We start from the raw sequence: 16132 nt of genomic DNA, 5'->3' as shown, positions 1-16132 counted from the left end.
CAGCCCTGTGACCCCCTCCAATTATTAGGTTCCTTGGGTCCCCCACCAACACTGTCCCTCCCAGAATAATCTGGTTAAATGAGTTATTTCTAGGGGTGGGCAAGGATTAAAAAGTTTTAACGGCAATTAATCGAGTGGTTAAACATTTTCATTGTGCGATTAATTGTGCTTAATCGCTGCGTGCGTTTTGGGCAATAGAAAATAGTTTCTAACAAAAATTGACCATCCAATAAAAACACTTAAAAAAATATATAGCAGTGTCATCATAAACATTGAAAACATATGTAAAATGACCAATAAAATTACAAAGTAAACCAATAAATCATATACAAATTGTGAAACAGAGCTTCAAATCACTGAGTTAAGCAAATCAATCGTACCAGAGCCCCAACATCAAACCCATTCCTGGGAAGCTTAAGGGGGTAACAATTAAATCTCCTCCAACCAACCAACTCATCACACCTTGAAATAATAGCAGGCATACCATATGAGTGATCCAGTCATTCCAGAGTTTTTAGGGCAGCATCATCTGTCTGCGTACAGCTTACTTAGTTAAAGACCTGGCTGTTCCCCAGAAAAGAGCAGCTTATTCCATTGAGAAACCTCTCACTCATCACTCCCCACTTATCACTTCCCAGTTTCTCCCCCCTCCCCCCTCGTTTATCTTACAGCTGGGCTCAAGCTCCGGATCTGTTCAGCTTCCTCGGCATATCCTCAAAGTCCTTGTCATCCCTTTCATGGCTGCGATCTGCAGAATGTGCAGATGCTTGAGCCAAGTCATGCAGGAAGTTGGGGAAGTCTCATGGTTTCAAGTCCCGTGGGACTTCCCCGGCTTCCTGCACGACTCGGCTCAAGCATCTGCAGAGCCCGTTCATGCAGGGGAAGACAAGGACTTTGAGGCTGTCCTGAGGAAGCTGAAAAAATCCAGAGCCTCGAGGTGGAGGGGGTTGGTCTGCGTTTAAAAAAATGGGCAACGTTAAAAAGCCATGAATGTGTTAAAAAATTAATGCATTAATAGCATTATTAATGCATTAATTGCCCACCCCTAGTTATTTCAAAACTGTCCATGCTTACTGCTGTTAAAAGTATCTCCTGTTATTTCCTTGTTTGGGTGGTTGTCGGGACCTATTGATTTGCTTCGACCACGGCTACTCTATGGTGCCCCCTGGAAATTGCTGTCCTAGGCAATTGCCTAGTCGTGCCTGATGGTTGGGGACAGCCCTGTGCATTTCAGATTTCTTCTGACACCCTGGAACAAACTTATCACAGATATCGAAGTAGTATTTTATTCTTCCCTTAGAACAGTCCTCTGTGTTTTTCTCTTTAGAAACTCTCTCCTTTCTCCTTTGGAAAGTTCACCTTACACTCCAAATAAATAGGCTTGTTGGCTCGTTCCCTTCCATAGCGCATTCTACTAACACACAGCAGCTTCTGTGCGTCTATGCCCCTCCTGTTGTTCATCACAGGGAAGCGAGACAAGACTTTTCCCTCTCTTCTCACTATCTAAGTGGACTACTCTAGTCTTGAATACTCTAGAACAGTGCTTCTCAGCCCTTTCCCAGAGGCATACATAGCCAGTTGGGTTTTCAGGATTACCACCGTGAATATGAGATAGTTGTGTGTATATATTTGAGATCCACTGTATACAAATCTATCTCATGCATATTCATGGTGGTAATCCTGAAACCCAACTGGCTAGGTGCCTCCAGAAGAGGATTGAGAAGCAGTGTTCTAGAAGACTCTAGGACAGTGCTTCTCAACCCAGTCCTCGGGGCTCACCCAGCCAATCTAGTTTTCAGGATTACCATCATGAATATTCTTGAAACAGATTTGTGTGTACTGCCTTCTTGATATGCTAATCTCTCTCATGCATGTTCATTGTGGATATTCTGAAAACCCAACGGCTGGATGTTCCCCGAGGACTGGGTTGAGAACCACTGCTCTAGAGTGTTCTAGAACAGTACTTCTCATCTGGAGGCTGAGAACCACTGCTCTAGGAGTCTGTACTACAACTGTAGGATCAACATATTCTAGCAGGTTCCTAAAGGGTGCTCTTACAGACAGATCATTCCAGCTCCCTGTACTATGCAAATATGTCCTATGTTAAAGGGACACACAACATTAATATGGAACCCTCAGGGTTCTTACATGTGCACTTTTAACAGTCTGGTCTGCTTTTGGTTTCAGAAGCCGCCGATAGGAGAACTGCTGCACGAACTGGATGCTGAAGACCTGGAGGATGACACACCTAGACGCAAAAACAAAGCAAAAGGAAAGGTGAGGGGGACCTTCCTTTTCCCTCTCAAGTCAATGAACCTTATCTGTGAACAGCTCCTGAGGCTGTCCTTGTTAGAGTGGTTTCCATCTCTGTTCTGTGCTCATAGGAACCATGAAAATTGTTGGAACTGCCACTGTAAAAGAAACATTAATAATAAAAAAAATAAACAAGTGTCCTCTTCATTAAAAGGAAGCCCCTGTCCCCCAGGAAATTCAGGGGCATATTAGTAGTTGATTGCAGACCAGTTGAGAAGGGGATGGATAGGGAATTTACAAACAGCATGTCCCAATGGGACACAGTTTGCCCAAGTTCTGGTTGGCAGCCATCATCAAATCAGAGAAATGGCGATTACTTGGTGTGAGACACTGCTAATCTCTAAACAGGAAATGAATACTATGGAAAGGAAAGGAAAAAATACTTCCAGACTCAAGAAAAATATCAGGAAGTATTTTTTCACGGAGAGAGTGGTGGATGCTTGGAATGCCCTCCTGCGGGAGGTGGTGGAGATGAAAACGGTAACGGAATTCAAACATGCATGGGATAAACATAAAGGAATCCTGTTCGGAAGGAAGGGATCCTCAGGAGCTTAGAGGAGATTGGATGGCAGAGGCAGAGCTGGTGGTTGGGAGGCGGGATTAGTGCTGGGCAGACTTATACGGTCTGTGCCCTGAAAAAGACAGATACAAATCAAGGTAAGGTATACACAAAAAGTAACACATATGAGTTATCTTGTTGGGCAGATTGGCTGGACCGTGCAGGTCTTTTTCTGCCGTCATCTACTATGTTACTATGTTATCGTTGGGTATGGCAGCTTGAAAACAGAGCTCTGGAGGGGTTAGTGCAAACGAGTATACTTACCCTATCAGAAATTGTGAAAAGTGAGAGAATTCCCATCCATAAGAATGTGTGACAACTCTTCTGAGTGTCCATAAGCACTTTGAAAATTTAAGTACATGGAAACCAGCAATCTCTGTTCAACCACAAGTGCAAAGCATGGAAAGAGAGGACGCACTGTCATGGTGCCTGGGAGTGTAGAGATGGAGAAGAAACAAGAGGGCATTGGTGAGAGTTGGGGCTGCCTTGACTAAGGAGGATATGCATGTATGGATGGTAGAGCTCAAAAGCGAAACAAGAAAGAAGCGAGAGAGTATTACAGCATTGTGGAGGAGATGAGGGAAATCCGAGAGCTGGCACAGCGATTCACCCAGACAGAGATGCAAAGCAAATGGCACACAGAGGATATTGAAATAGTTTGCAACAAGATGGTCAAGTCTGAGTAAGAAATGTGAGCAATGAAGGACAGACTAGAAGACCTTGAAAATAGATTGAGATGTTTCACTTTGTGATGCATTCTGGAGAAGGAGGAATAGAAATATTGCATAGTGATGATGGAGGAGGTTGGTCGGGTAGTATGGCCTTTGGATCATATAGAGTGGAGCTCTCCACCACAGATCAAGCTGAAAAGAGCACATCAAAGGACACTCTGAAATGATCGGGGACCTTGTGAGGTTATCACGTTTTCACATCCATATTCAGAAAGAGAAAGTGCTCTGGGAAACGAGGGAGCATATGAAGATAATGTAGAGGGGGCACAAGGAGGAGATCTTTCAGGACTTGGCAGGCCTCACCCTTCTGAGAACATGGGAGCAGTGATAAATTATTTGAGAGCTCAGAATCTTAGATACAAGTGGTTTTTCCTCTTTGCCTTATTGGTCACATTTCGTAGTAGTAGTAGTAGTAGTAGTAGTAGTTCAAGGGGCCTCAAGAAAGGCCTGGACAGTGGAAGTAGCCTAGAAAGTGTTGGAGGAGCTAGCCTGTAGTAATGACCCCTTGGGAGCCAAGGCATGTGACATAGAAAGAAAGCAACTGGGAGATGGCATGGCACAGAGCTCAAAATGGAGGTTGGAAATTGATATGGACTCCAGAGGATAAGGCAGAGAAGAGTCGGAGCAACCATGACAGTAATGATGGTCCTTAAAAGTGACTGATTAAAATTAAGGCAGCTGCTGAGGATTGAAAAAACTGAAAATGACAAAGACAATTATTTGTGTGTGGGGGGCGGGGGGAGGAAGCTGGGGTGGTGTACTGTATGAATGAGGATGTTTCCAGAGAGCATTAGGGAGAGGGGGTAGGTGGAGAGTTGGACTGGTATAATGGATTTGAAGGGGAGGGTAAGATGGGGGGGGATATAGTTCTAGCCCAGTGATGAATACATTCCTCAACAAACCAGAAACTGGTGGGAGGAGGAGGACAGTAGCAGACTACAAGGAGGGAGGGAGGGAGGGAAGGAGTGAGTGAGTGGGGGCAGGGGGGGTGGGAAGGGAGGAAAGTGGAGATGGAAGGCAGAATATGGAAGGGCCCTCTAATATTCTGATGTGATCTTGGAATGTGAATGGGTTTAATCCAGTTAAAAAGAGCAGGTTACGGACTGAATTGAGGAGGAGGAGATGAAATGTAGGCATGTTAATGCCAAATTGATATTACTTCCATGGAAGGAGGGGGTGTGGCTATCCTACTCAGGACTTTTTATATGCTGGTATGCGCCAGTACAGTGTACTGGCACCTTTTTCCCCTTGTATGCTAATTTCCCCATTTCCTGCCTTTCTTCCATGGCCATAGCTGCTTTTCCCAATGAGCAGCATCAGCAGCAGGCAAAGCAAAGAGTAGCAGGCACGGGGCTGCAGTGCTAGGACACACGCTGTCAGCTCTGCCAGTCTCCTGTCCTGGAACAGGAAGTTGATGTCTGAGAAGCAGGATTTCGGCAGAGCCAATTGTGTGCAGTTGAGCACTACAGCCCCGCGCCTTTTACTCCTAGATTTGCCTGCCGCTGCTGCTCGTTGGGAGAAGCAGTAGAGGTGGTAGGAGAGATGCTGGATGTAGTCCACTAAGATTAATGTGGTTAAGGGAATTAATTTCCCTGATTACTTGTTTCTTTGATATTTTCTGCTTATTTCTTGACAAAATTTGCTTTGGAATAATGTTAAAAAAAACTTAATAAATAAAGATTTTTAAAAAAGGAGAGATGTTGGATAGGAAAGAGGGGACAAGGGGAGAGAAGAAGGCAAGAGAAGAAGCTGAATGGGAGAGAAGGGGCAAGGGGAGAGGTGCTGAATGGGGAGATAGGGGGCAAGGGAAGAAATGCTGGATGGGGAGAGAAGGGGGCAAGGGAAGAAATGCTGGATGGGGAGAGAAGGGGGCAAGGGAAGAGATGCTGGATGGGGAGACGGGGCAAGGGGAGAGATGCTGGATGGGGAGAGAGGAAAAGGGGAGAAATGCTGGACGGAAGTGAGGAGGAGAGAGGGCAAATGCTGGATGGCAGTTTAGAGGAGGGAGAGGGAGCAAATGCTGGGTGGATATGAGAAGGAGAGGAGAGGCAATGCTGGATGGAAGTGGGGAGGAGAAAGAGGGGCAGACAGAAGTGGGGAGGGAGAGGGGGAAATGCTGAATGGAAGTGGGGAGGAGAGAGGCGCAAGCTGTAGGTAGACGCAGTCAAAAGAGGGAAATTGAAGATTGAATAGTAAGAAAGAACTAAATGTGGACCGAGGCAGAAAATAAAATCAAAGAAAGCTGAAAGGAAAAGAAGGAGAGAAAAATGACAAACAGGAAATCCTGGCAATACAGTTAAGAGAAGACGAGGAAAGTAGAAACCAGAAACTGGGACCAACACAAGTGGGAAAAAAAAAGTATGTGGCCAGACAACAAAAGTAAAACATATATATATATATATTTTAGTTAAGATAAAGTAGTGTGGTAGCTGTGTTAATTTTTTGTTTTATTTGTAGTTGTTAATTTGTAATGAAGCAAATTTCAAAAACTGACATATTCCATTCACATCTGCTATCTTTATAGCAGTACAAGAGGAAAATATTTGTATTTTTCTGGTATTGTCCTGCATGCCAGAGTCTGGCGTTTAGGGGTTTCAGCTGAATTTTATTAGTTTATGGTCACTCTTAGGGGTTCCTTTGTTGGACCTAGGGACTTGTGTACAATTTTCAATGATGCCTTTTTATATGCTCCATGATAAAATGGGCGTGGCTACTGTAGGGGTGGAGCCATAGATAATGACCCTGCCCTTAAGGTTGGCCCTGTATGAGTACTGGTATCTTTTTTCCTACAAAAAAACCCACTGATCCTACTCCATAGAGAGTTTGTGTTTGAAATGTTAGGGGTGTATCAGGAGGGAGGGGATATGTATTGCAGTTAAAGGGAGAAGTCATGGGAAACTCCTGACACTTGTTCATTTATACACCCCTAATCAGCATCAAGCAGAATTTTATTAGAGGATGAGACAAGCACTATTAGACTTTGCTGAAGGAGACCATAATAACGTGAGTGGATGAATTTCAACCTGGCAGTGGACCCCGGATGGATTATACAGGAAGCAAAAAGAATTAAACACATAAGATTTTATCATCTTTGCTAATCCTTTTACTACAGGAGAAAAACTTCCACAAAACATTTGCGTTAACCTCAAGGTCATCATCTATTCCGTGGCCATTTCAAGAGTGGCAACCATGGAAACAGATGGTACTGCTTCTAAAATACTCAGTTTTATATATTTTTTTCTTTCCCTCTCTGTCCCTCCCCTTTTCCATTGCAGGCTTGTGGGATTGGGGGCATGAGGAAGAGGCAAGACCCTAATTCTTTGGAGGACAGGGACAAACCTTACGTCTGCGACAGTGAGTGCTTTTACATTTTGCTTTTCAGTGGAGGGTGGGATCATCTAGTAGGTCCAGGTGGCCATGCTGGGCCAGGCTGCCCTACTGCGTACTGAGACTTCTGGTTCTAAAGTTACAGTAAGCCAGGATGCAGGCTTGTAGATTCAGCAGAGCCAGGGCTCATTCTAACTGTATAGTACCATTTTAATCTGAAAAAAGATATAGCGGAATTAGAAATAGTACAGAGAAGGGCAATAAAAATGATAAAGGGGATGGGATGACTTCCCTATGAGGAAAGGCTAAAGAGGTTAGGACTCTTCAGCTTGGAGAAGAGACAAATGAGGGGAGATGTGATAGAGGTCTATAAAATACTGAGTGGAGTGGAACGGGAAAACGTGAATCAAAAGTATTAAGACAGGGGGCACACAATGAAGTTACTAAGTAGTACATTTAAAGCAAATCAGTGAAAATATTTCTTCACTCAACATGTAATTCATCGCCAGAGAATGTGGTAAAAGCAGTTAGCTTAGCAGGGTTTAAAAATGGTTTGGCTTATTTCCTAAAAGAAAAGTTCATAAGCCATTATTAAGATGGACTTGGGAAAATCCAGTGCTTATCTCAAGGATAAGCAGCATAAAATCTGTTTTATCATTTTGGGATCTTGCCAGGTACTAGTGGCCCGGATTGGCCACTGTTGGAAACAGGATACTGTGCTTGATGGACCTTCAGTCTGTCCCAGTATGGCAATGCTTATGTTCTTATGGACCACTATTACATTTATAGGTGTAGTTTTTCCTCCCAGAAGAGTTTTATAATGAACAGGGCCCACTGTCCCATTCGCTATTCTCAGTGCCCACCTTAGGTGCTCACAAAAGCAGTGCATGGGGGCCAAGGGGGCCAACCCACTCAGCAGGAGATTTAGGGCTCGCCCCCAGTCTGCCCCAGCTCTGCCCCACGGTCTAGGGTTACCATATGGCTCCAGAAAAAGGAGGACAGATTGAGCCAGTCTGGGTTTTACTTCCATTGCTTTCAGTAGAAGCAAAACCCGGACTGGATCACTGTGTCCTTCTTTTTCTGGAGCCGTATGGTAACCACCCTACCCATTGCTCTGCATAGCTTTGCCCACAACTCTGCCCATTGCTTTGCCCATCCTGACCTAATGCTCTGCCCCAGCTCAGCTGAGAAGCTGGGATCTCCCACTGAGTGGTCTCCCTGTCCAGTGGCAGCAGGAAAAACCTTCATAAAAAGTTATCGCCTGGTGCTGCGAGATCAGCGGCAAGGCAGCATGAGATGGTGCTTTATGAAGGTGTTTTCCACTGCTGCTGGACAGGGAGGCCCACTCAGTGGGAGTGCAAGAGATAACCTGCAAAAGCGGGAGACTTGGCAGGTCTGAGGCTGCAGCACAGGTCAGCCACTGGTGGCTCAGATTTCTAAACAAGTATGGAAAGGAAATGCTACATTTTTTGTGAAACATTTAGTGGAATTGATAAATACTGCATCTATAGATGAAAAACAGGAAAGGTGTTTTTGCAAGAAAAAACAACAACATAGAAACAAGGGGGGGGGGGGGGCTAGGACCTTTTCATTTACTGCCATATTTTTTAACTTAAACAAACAATAAAAAAAAATAAGGAGGTGTGAGAAGAGGAAGGGCCTTGGCAGGGAACCTTGGCCTGGTACAGGGAAAAGGGTTGCCATGGAGATACAACAGTGTTAGGCCTACAAGCCCAGCATTAGATTTTTCTTCAGAGATAACTGTTTCTTTTGTTTTTCTTTCAGGGGCCTTTTTTTTTTTTAATTTGTTTCTTAGAAAGAGCGTAGAATTGTGATTGCCTTGTTATTCCACCTGGATACATTAAGCACTAGTCCATTTATTTCCATACTTCTTAGCATGATAAAATGAAGGGGGGGGGGGGGGGGAGAAATATGTTTCCTCTGCTTTGTGTCATGGTAGAGCCATCAGCAACATCAGCTCCTTCTGCTCCCTTCAGTTTTGCCTCTTTTTTTTCATTTTTAATTAAAAACATCCTTAGGAATCTGTTACTGGCTATTTTGAAAGAATATCTCTTAACTAAAATGTAGTTTGTAATAATTCTAGAAAGATTTTAAGCTGTCCCTAATTGATTCCTTGAAGCAATATGGGGGTAGTTCTATAAAGGTTACCTAAAGTTAGGTGCTAAATTGCTAGGTGCTAAGCACAAATTCTGTATTGGCAATTACGCATGTAATTGTCATTATAGAATACAAGTGCAAGTCCACATTTAGCACCTAATTTTAGTCGTGCGCACCATGCCAAATGCTCACACGTAACTGACAATATTCAAGAACCTTACTGCATAAGTGCTGGGGATACCCCTGACCTGCCCAAGTCGGGTTACCATATTTGCCCTAAGAAAAAAGAGGGCACATGCCCCACCCCCTGTCACACCCCTGCCCCACCCCATCACTCCACCAACTCCACCCCCTGTCACTCCCTGCCATGCCCCCTGTGCAAGACTTCTACGGAAGTCTCGCAAGGCCGCTGCTTGAATTCTGAAGTGGCGCCAGGAGCAAGACAGTCTGCAGATGCGCCGGGAGGAAAGAGGGGGCTTTTTCCTGCCCCGAAAAGGTCACTAGACCACCAGGGCCCCAACCTAAGGTAAAGGAGAAGAAAAATAGCTCCAGTATACCCAAAATGACACAAACCAAATTGGCATAAAACCAGGAATTAGGAGAACAGTCTTGCCAAACCTGAAACAATATGTTGTCAAAATCTCAGAACCTAACAAACAGATTCCTATTCAGACACTTGGCCTTGCAGTCACACATGCAGAACAGATAGCCCCTCTTCAAATTCTTCAAAAATTAACCTGAAATCCTAAGAAGCTAGACTTTGCATGCTGAACAGTACCAGAAAAACTCTTCTTTCTCCCCTGCCCTCCCCTCCATCCATCCATGTCCAGCAACTCTCCTCTCTCCCTTGCCCTCTCCTCCATCCACATCCAGCAATTCCCCTAACCTCCCCTCCCCTCCATGTCCAGTGATTTCTCCTCTCTCCTCCCATCCACGTACAGCGATTCTCCTCTGCCCTCCCCTCCCATCCATGTCCAGCGATGCTCCTTTGTTCTCCCCTCCCATACATCCAGTGACTCGCCCCAACCCCCACCTGTCCCCATTTTCAGCCCCTGAGTTCCAGTTCCAACCCCATCCCCACCTGCCCGCCCTCTTCTCCCACAACAGCCCTCCTTTCCTTCCTGACACCCTAAGTTTAAAACTTTTATTTTACCTCAAGTTGCGGCGGCGGCAGTGAAAGCTGGAGGTGAGCCTGTAGCTTTCACTGCCGCTGCAGCGACTTGAGGTAAAATAAAAGTTTTAAATGCAGGGCGGCAGAAAGGAAAGAAGGGCTGTTGGGAAGCCGAGGGTGGGAAGGTGAGGACCGGGAGCTGCCTGCAGCTGGGGCTGGAACTATGCTGCTGCCTTGCAGGTCCTGTGATCGAACTGGGAAACCTGGACAAATAATGAAAAGTGGGAAACCGCCCGGACTCCCGACGGTGCCCTCAAAAAGAGGACATGTCTGGGGAAACCCGGACATATGGTAACCCTATGCCCAAGCCACTTCCACATCCACACCTCCCTAGCAGTTGAACGCTAAAGGAATACACTAAGGATATAGAATTACGACTATCTGCAATTTATTTATTGGGATTTAAAAACTGCCTTTATGAAGAGATTCGCCCAAGGCGATGTACAGCAGGTATGGCTGAATATAAAACATTTTTGTTAACAGCAAACAATAGTAAAACAACCAAGAAAAAACATAAAAACAATAAATGAGGGAAACTTGAAAACAGTAAAGTAAAACCTAATAGAACTACCATAAAACAGTATCAAAAATATACACATGTAACAGCACTAGTGCCAATTACCACCAATTAACTCCAATTATAGCCTATTATTGGTAGTTAGTGCCAATTATCACGTAATTTAGGAGTGGACTGACCATTGGTACAATAGGGCAATGCCCAAGGGCCCACAACCGTAGAGGGACTCATTTTCCCCTAGCCTCTATCTAGTTTAATCACTCAGCGGGGGGAACATGTTCTTTCCTGCCCGGCCTGCTGGGCTGCTGCTATTCCCCCCCCCCCCCCCCAACCCGACACCACTGTATTTTAAAAATGGTGGCCAAGACTTCCTGCGGAAGTCTTACCAGACTGTCGAGACCTGCGAGACTACCGCGGGAAGTCTCGGCCGCCATTTTGAAAACACGGCACCGGTAGGCAGGGGAATAGCGGCAGCGCAGTGGACAGGAAAGAACATGCACTCCTCCTGCAGAGGCCACAAGACCACCGGGACTCCTCAGGTAGGACCGGGGCTGCGGGGGTGTCGGCTACGGCTGTGGAGGCAGGGGGGGGTGCTTGGTGGTGGCCCTGCGTAGGCCCAGACCACTCTCAGTCCTCCCCTGTTCTTAGCCCACTGCTCTAACCATTAGGCCACGCCTCCACTTCATGGATTACTTGTGTGCATGTGGGCTTGTTTGAAGGAGTGTCATACACTTGTTTTTTGATTAATTCATGCTGTTCCTATGATTATTTGTACATCAGAGGCAGCCATTTTTGAAAGGGTATCACATAGCATCAAATCGTTGTGCTGGCCAGATGTTTGAACCCTTTCAGGCATCGTAAGCACCATACGGATGAGTGGGTTTCAGTGTCTGCAGGGGAATCCATTTTGTGAAAGTTCTCGCTGTGCGCAGCCGTATGCCATTGGGCAGACTTTCTGATGCTTTTTCCCATTTGAAACACTACTTGCTCTGTTGATTTCCTGCTTATTTATTTGTTTTTGTTTCTTCTCTTCCCTCAATCTCTTCCTTCCAGTATGTGGCAAGCGTTATAAAAACCGCCCAGGCCTGAGTTATCATTACACTCACACTCACTTGGCAGAAGAGGAGGGAGAGGACAACTCTGAGCGTCATGCCCTTCTCTTCCACCGCAAAAATCACAAACGTAAGTATCCCTCTTCCATTTTAGTTCCCTGTAAAGTACACTGGCTGGTTGGTGCCATAAGGATCTCCTACACCACATACTTTGCAGGTTCACCCTTACCCTTCTTTCAGATCCACCTCATTTCCATACTGTTCCTGTGGAAAGCTCATGATAGATTTTAAAGGGACCTTTTCCGCAGCTTGTGTGAGGCATCCCTCTGTGAACCCTGTCCCTGGAGGGGAGGTGTGATCTTCACTTATAGCAGACTATCTCACCGTTTCAGTTGAGTATCAGTGGATGCCAGGGCTTGGCTACACACATATCGGGGGACAGAGAGGGCTGGAGACAGATTGGATCCTATAGTGAGCAGCACTTTTACTCCAGATAAAGCACTGCTGATATCCTGCATGATAAAATGAAGTGGGGGGGGGGGGGGGGGGGGGAGAGAAACATGTTTCCTCTGTGTCATGGTAGAGCCATCAGCAACATCAGGTCCTTTTGCTTCTTTTTTCATTTTTAATTAAAAATGGATAAAAATACCCAATTAGCTTTGCCACTGACCAGACTTTTGAATATATGGTTTATTCAGGTTTGATATACTGTCTCATTTGCTGAGCAAGTCTAGGCGGTTTCCAAAATACAGCAGTAAAAAAAAGAGTATGAAAGGAAATACAATTTAAATTAGAAAAGAAAACAAACACTCAAAAGAGAGCAACCATCCAAGGTGAGGCTGAGTTCCCTCCTGTAGAACCAGGCAAACCTACTGGTCTACCAACCTTCAAAAGCAATACTAAAAAGATGAGTTTTCAACTTAGTCTTAAGGAGCGGCCAAGTCAATCTGCCACCTGAAGTGAGGGCTGAGATGGCATGGTCTGTCATCTCCCCCCTTCCTCTTCAAACCCCTTCCCCGAGCCTACTTCTGTTTTCCAAAAACGGCAGCGGCAGAGATTCCTATAGGCTGCCCTGCTGCCAGCACCAGCCTCTTCTCTCTACTGCGGCCCGCCTCTGAGGAAACAGGAAGTTATGTCAGAGGCGGGCCACAGTAGAGAGAAGAGGCTGGTGCCCGCGGCAGGGCAGCCAATGGGAATCGCTGCCGCTGCTGCCTTTTAATAAACAAAGGTAGGCTTGGTGAAGGGGATTGAAGAAGGAAGGGGGGAGCTAATAGATCGTGGCCATTGTGGGGGGATATGCCGCTCCCTAAGAGTGCTGCCTGAGGCCCCCATGTCTAACTGCTTTAAGTCTGTGTAAGGCCAGAAAACCAGATTTCAAAACCATAGATATATTTATTTATTTATTTATTTATTGCATTTGATATACCGCAAATAAATCCAGTACAAAATAATTCAATGCTAGTAGCAGAGGAGGGCAGGGGGAGAGGACAAGAGAGACTGGGAATGAAAAGACTAAGTGGGAGAGGAGTCAAAAGAGGCAGAGAAGAGGAGGTGAGACTCAAGAATGACCCCATATCTTCAAAATGAAGAGGCAGTGGGGATAGGAGAGTCAAAGAGTCAGAATAAGATCTGGAGGAGAGGCATGTGTGGAGATCCAGCCTGCAACCGTCTTTTCTGGATTCAGCACAAGATGATTTCTAGAGAGCCAGGATATCACTTCCCTAAGACAGGACTGTAAAGGCTGTAGATCAATAAAGGAATCAGCAGTATAGTGTACAAGCAAAATACCATTGGCGTAATAACAGGTGCTAATGTAGAAAGATTGAATTAGAGTAGCGAGGGAGCTGATAAAAATGTTAAAGAGAACTGGAGAAAGAATGGAGCCCTGAGGCACTCCACAGGCAAAGGAAAAGAGGGAGATGAATGTCACCGGAATTGAACATTGAAAGAACGATTATAGATCTTTAAAAATGCATCAGTCTATTGGAAGCAAAATCCAAGACTGGATTCTTTTTCAGAGGAACATGAAGCCCTTTGGTGACATTCCCTAGGTGTATCTCAAAGTTCTCCCAACTCATCTGATCTGTGCTCACAGCCCTCCATTCACACTGTCCTAGAGGTAACAGGCTCTGTATCCCTCTTCTCATCCCCTGAGCCCTCCAGTCTTAGAGCTGACAGGCGCTGTATCCATGTGCCCATCCTGAACAGTCCTAGAAGTGGCGAGTTCAGCATCCCTGTTCCCTTCCCCTGAGCCAGGGGCGTAGCCAGACATCAGATTTTGGGTGGGCCTAGGCAAGAATTGGGTGGGCACCAAGTGTTCTCCCCCCCCCCCCCCACACCCAAAAAAAAAATATTATCTAAGCTGGTGGGAAAATGCTTCTTTCTACCTTGGCAGCAGGCATGCACTGAAAACTGAGCATGCGCAGGTGCCGGTGTCATGGAGAGTAGCATTTTCGTTACAATCAGGGGAAGATCTTCAGCTGGCGGAGCTTGGGATTCCCACCAGTTACCACTAAACATGTGCTACTGTTGGGTGGGCCTGAGCCATAAATGGGTGGGCCCTAGCCCACCCAAGCCCACCTGTGGCTACGCCACTGCCCTGAGCCCTGTACTCCTAGAGATGACAGGCACTGTGTCCTTGTGCCCTTCCTCTTAGCTCTCCAGTCCTAGAGGTAATGGGCTCTGTATTCCTGTTCTCATCCCTTGATCCCTCCACTCTTAGAGGTAACAGGCTCTGTATTCTGTGCTCATCCCCTAAACTCTCCAATCATAGAGTTGACAGCCTCTATAAGGGGTCCTTGTCTTTTTAAAATTTTTACCAAAAATGGACGTGCGGCAAAATGAAAATTTCCGCGCATCTATTTGGGTCTGAGACCTTACCACAAGCCATTGACCTAGCGGTAAGGGCTCACGCAGTAACCAGGCGGTAATGGTCTATGTGCATCAAATGCCACTTGACACGTGTAGCTGCCACGTGCCAGAAAATAAAAAATGTTTTTCGCTCGTGTGTAGCGGACGCGTGCCAAAATTGAAATTACCGCGAGGGCCACGCGGTAAATGGGCGATAACTCCAATTGGGCGTGTGTAGGCGTCTACGCAGCTTAGTAAATGGGCCCCTAAATGTTTGAATTCTAGGGGTCACGCGGGAATGATGGTTTCTTATAAGAATAAGAGGACTTTCTCAGACATCAGGCATATAATAAACATGAAAATGAAAATAAAACGCCTTTGGGACAATACTGCAAGAATTAGAAAATAGCTGACTCCAGTTTGCAGCCGCAAGTGAAGGATCATGAAAGCAGCAGGGTCCCTGCCGAGGCTGGGCTCATTATTGGTGGGTCCTTTCTGCTATGTCTTGGCCATTACAACGGCACAAAAACAAGCTGAAACCATGCAATGAGACAATAAAACTCTCTCATTTTAAGGCACAGATGTAACAAACCAAAACACAGACAAAAAGGTAAGGACATGTGCGGGACAGGTGGCCGGAAATAACCTAGTGATAGCCTCGGGAGGTGTTTGCATTTTGCTTTTCTGGTTCCTTTATTTCTTGCTTCCCAACCTCTGCTGTTAGAGCATTTTTTTAAGGTTAATTTATTTTAATGTTTTTGAAATTGCAGCATCTTCTTGGACTGCAGTTGGTTGGTTTTTGGAGGGTGGGGGGAGATGCTGTATCCGCACGGTTGAGTGATGCGGTTTCCGTGGCAACCTGCCATCCCCCAAGCCGGTCTTGAATATGAGAATCGTGGTTCCAGGGTTTTAATATTTCTCTGTGTAATTTATTGTTCCAATTAGGAGTGTGGGTAGGGAGGGGGAGAGCAGAGGAGAGCAATGGGGAAGGGTGGGGGAGGAGGAGGGGCTCTGATTTAATGTCTGATCTTCCTAGCATTTGTTATGCGACTCAGACAATAGCAGAATAAGACAGAAAACATATAGGAAGATACAGAATCTTCAGCTTCCAGCAGGGAACCATTTTAGGATCCTGTTCCTTCTTAAGTGGGGAAAAGGGGGATCTTTGTGTCCGCACCTGGGTCTCCTATGCACAACAGTGAGACTCACATCTGTCCTTAGAGGCAATGACTTTTCCTTATTAAAGGAAATACTATTTTGCTTCCCAGGGACTTATATACTTATCTGAACTATATTCATGGTATTTATATAGGACCTGCAGTGCATATGGTGCCATACAAGATACTTTGCCATTGTGTGTCTTTGGCCCTGAAGAGCTAGCCTGAGTCTGAGCAGAGGGTGGTTTAAGCGATTATCTGAAAATTACAGTGAGCTTTTTTTTTTGGCGGGGGGGGGGGGGGGGGGGGAGTTAATAGATATAACTGGGGTTCCCGT

General features: G+C 45.6%; 1 protein-coding gene across 2 annotated transcripts in view; it reads left to right on the top strand.

Annotated features, from left to right (window-relative positions):
• DPF1 (double PHD fingers 1) overlaps positions 1 to 16132 on the top strand; it is a 110294-nt gene that overhangs the window by 65820 nt on the left and 28342 nt on the right. Inside the window, exons 5-7 of one of the 2 annotated variants that reach the window (XM_030218609.1) lie at positions 2188 to 2277; positions 6879 to 6957; positions 11790 to 11918. In XM_030218609.1, the coding sequence (XP_030074469.1) occupies positions 2188 to 2277; positions 6879 to 6957; positions 11790 to 11918 (298 nt within the window). The remainder of the gene's footprint in view (positions 1 to 2187; positions 2278 to 6878; positions 6958 to 11789; positions 11919 to 16132) is intronic. The other variant, XM_030218610.1, reaches the window with a different exon arrangement.

The sequence above is a fragment of the Microcaecilia unicolor genome, chromosome 11 (assembly GCF_901765095.1).
Source record: "Microcaecilia unicolor chromosome 11, aMicUni1.1, whole genome shotgun sequence".
Taxonomy (NCBI): Eukaryota; Metazoa; Chordata; class Amphibia; order Gymnophiona; family Siphonopidae; genus Microcaecilia; species Microcaecilia unicolor.
Note: the sequence above shows the minus strand (reverse complement) of the source record. Positions and strands in the feature narration are given on the sequence as shown.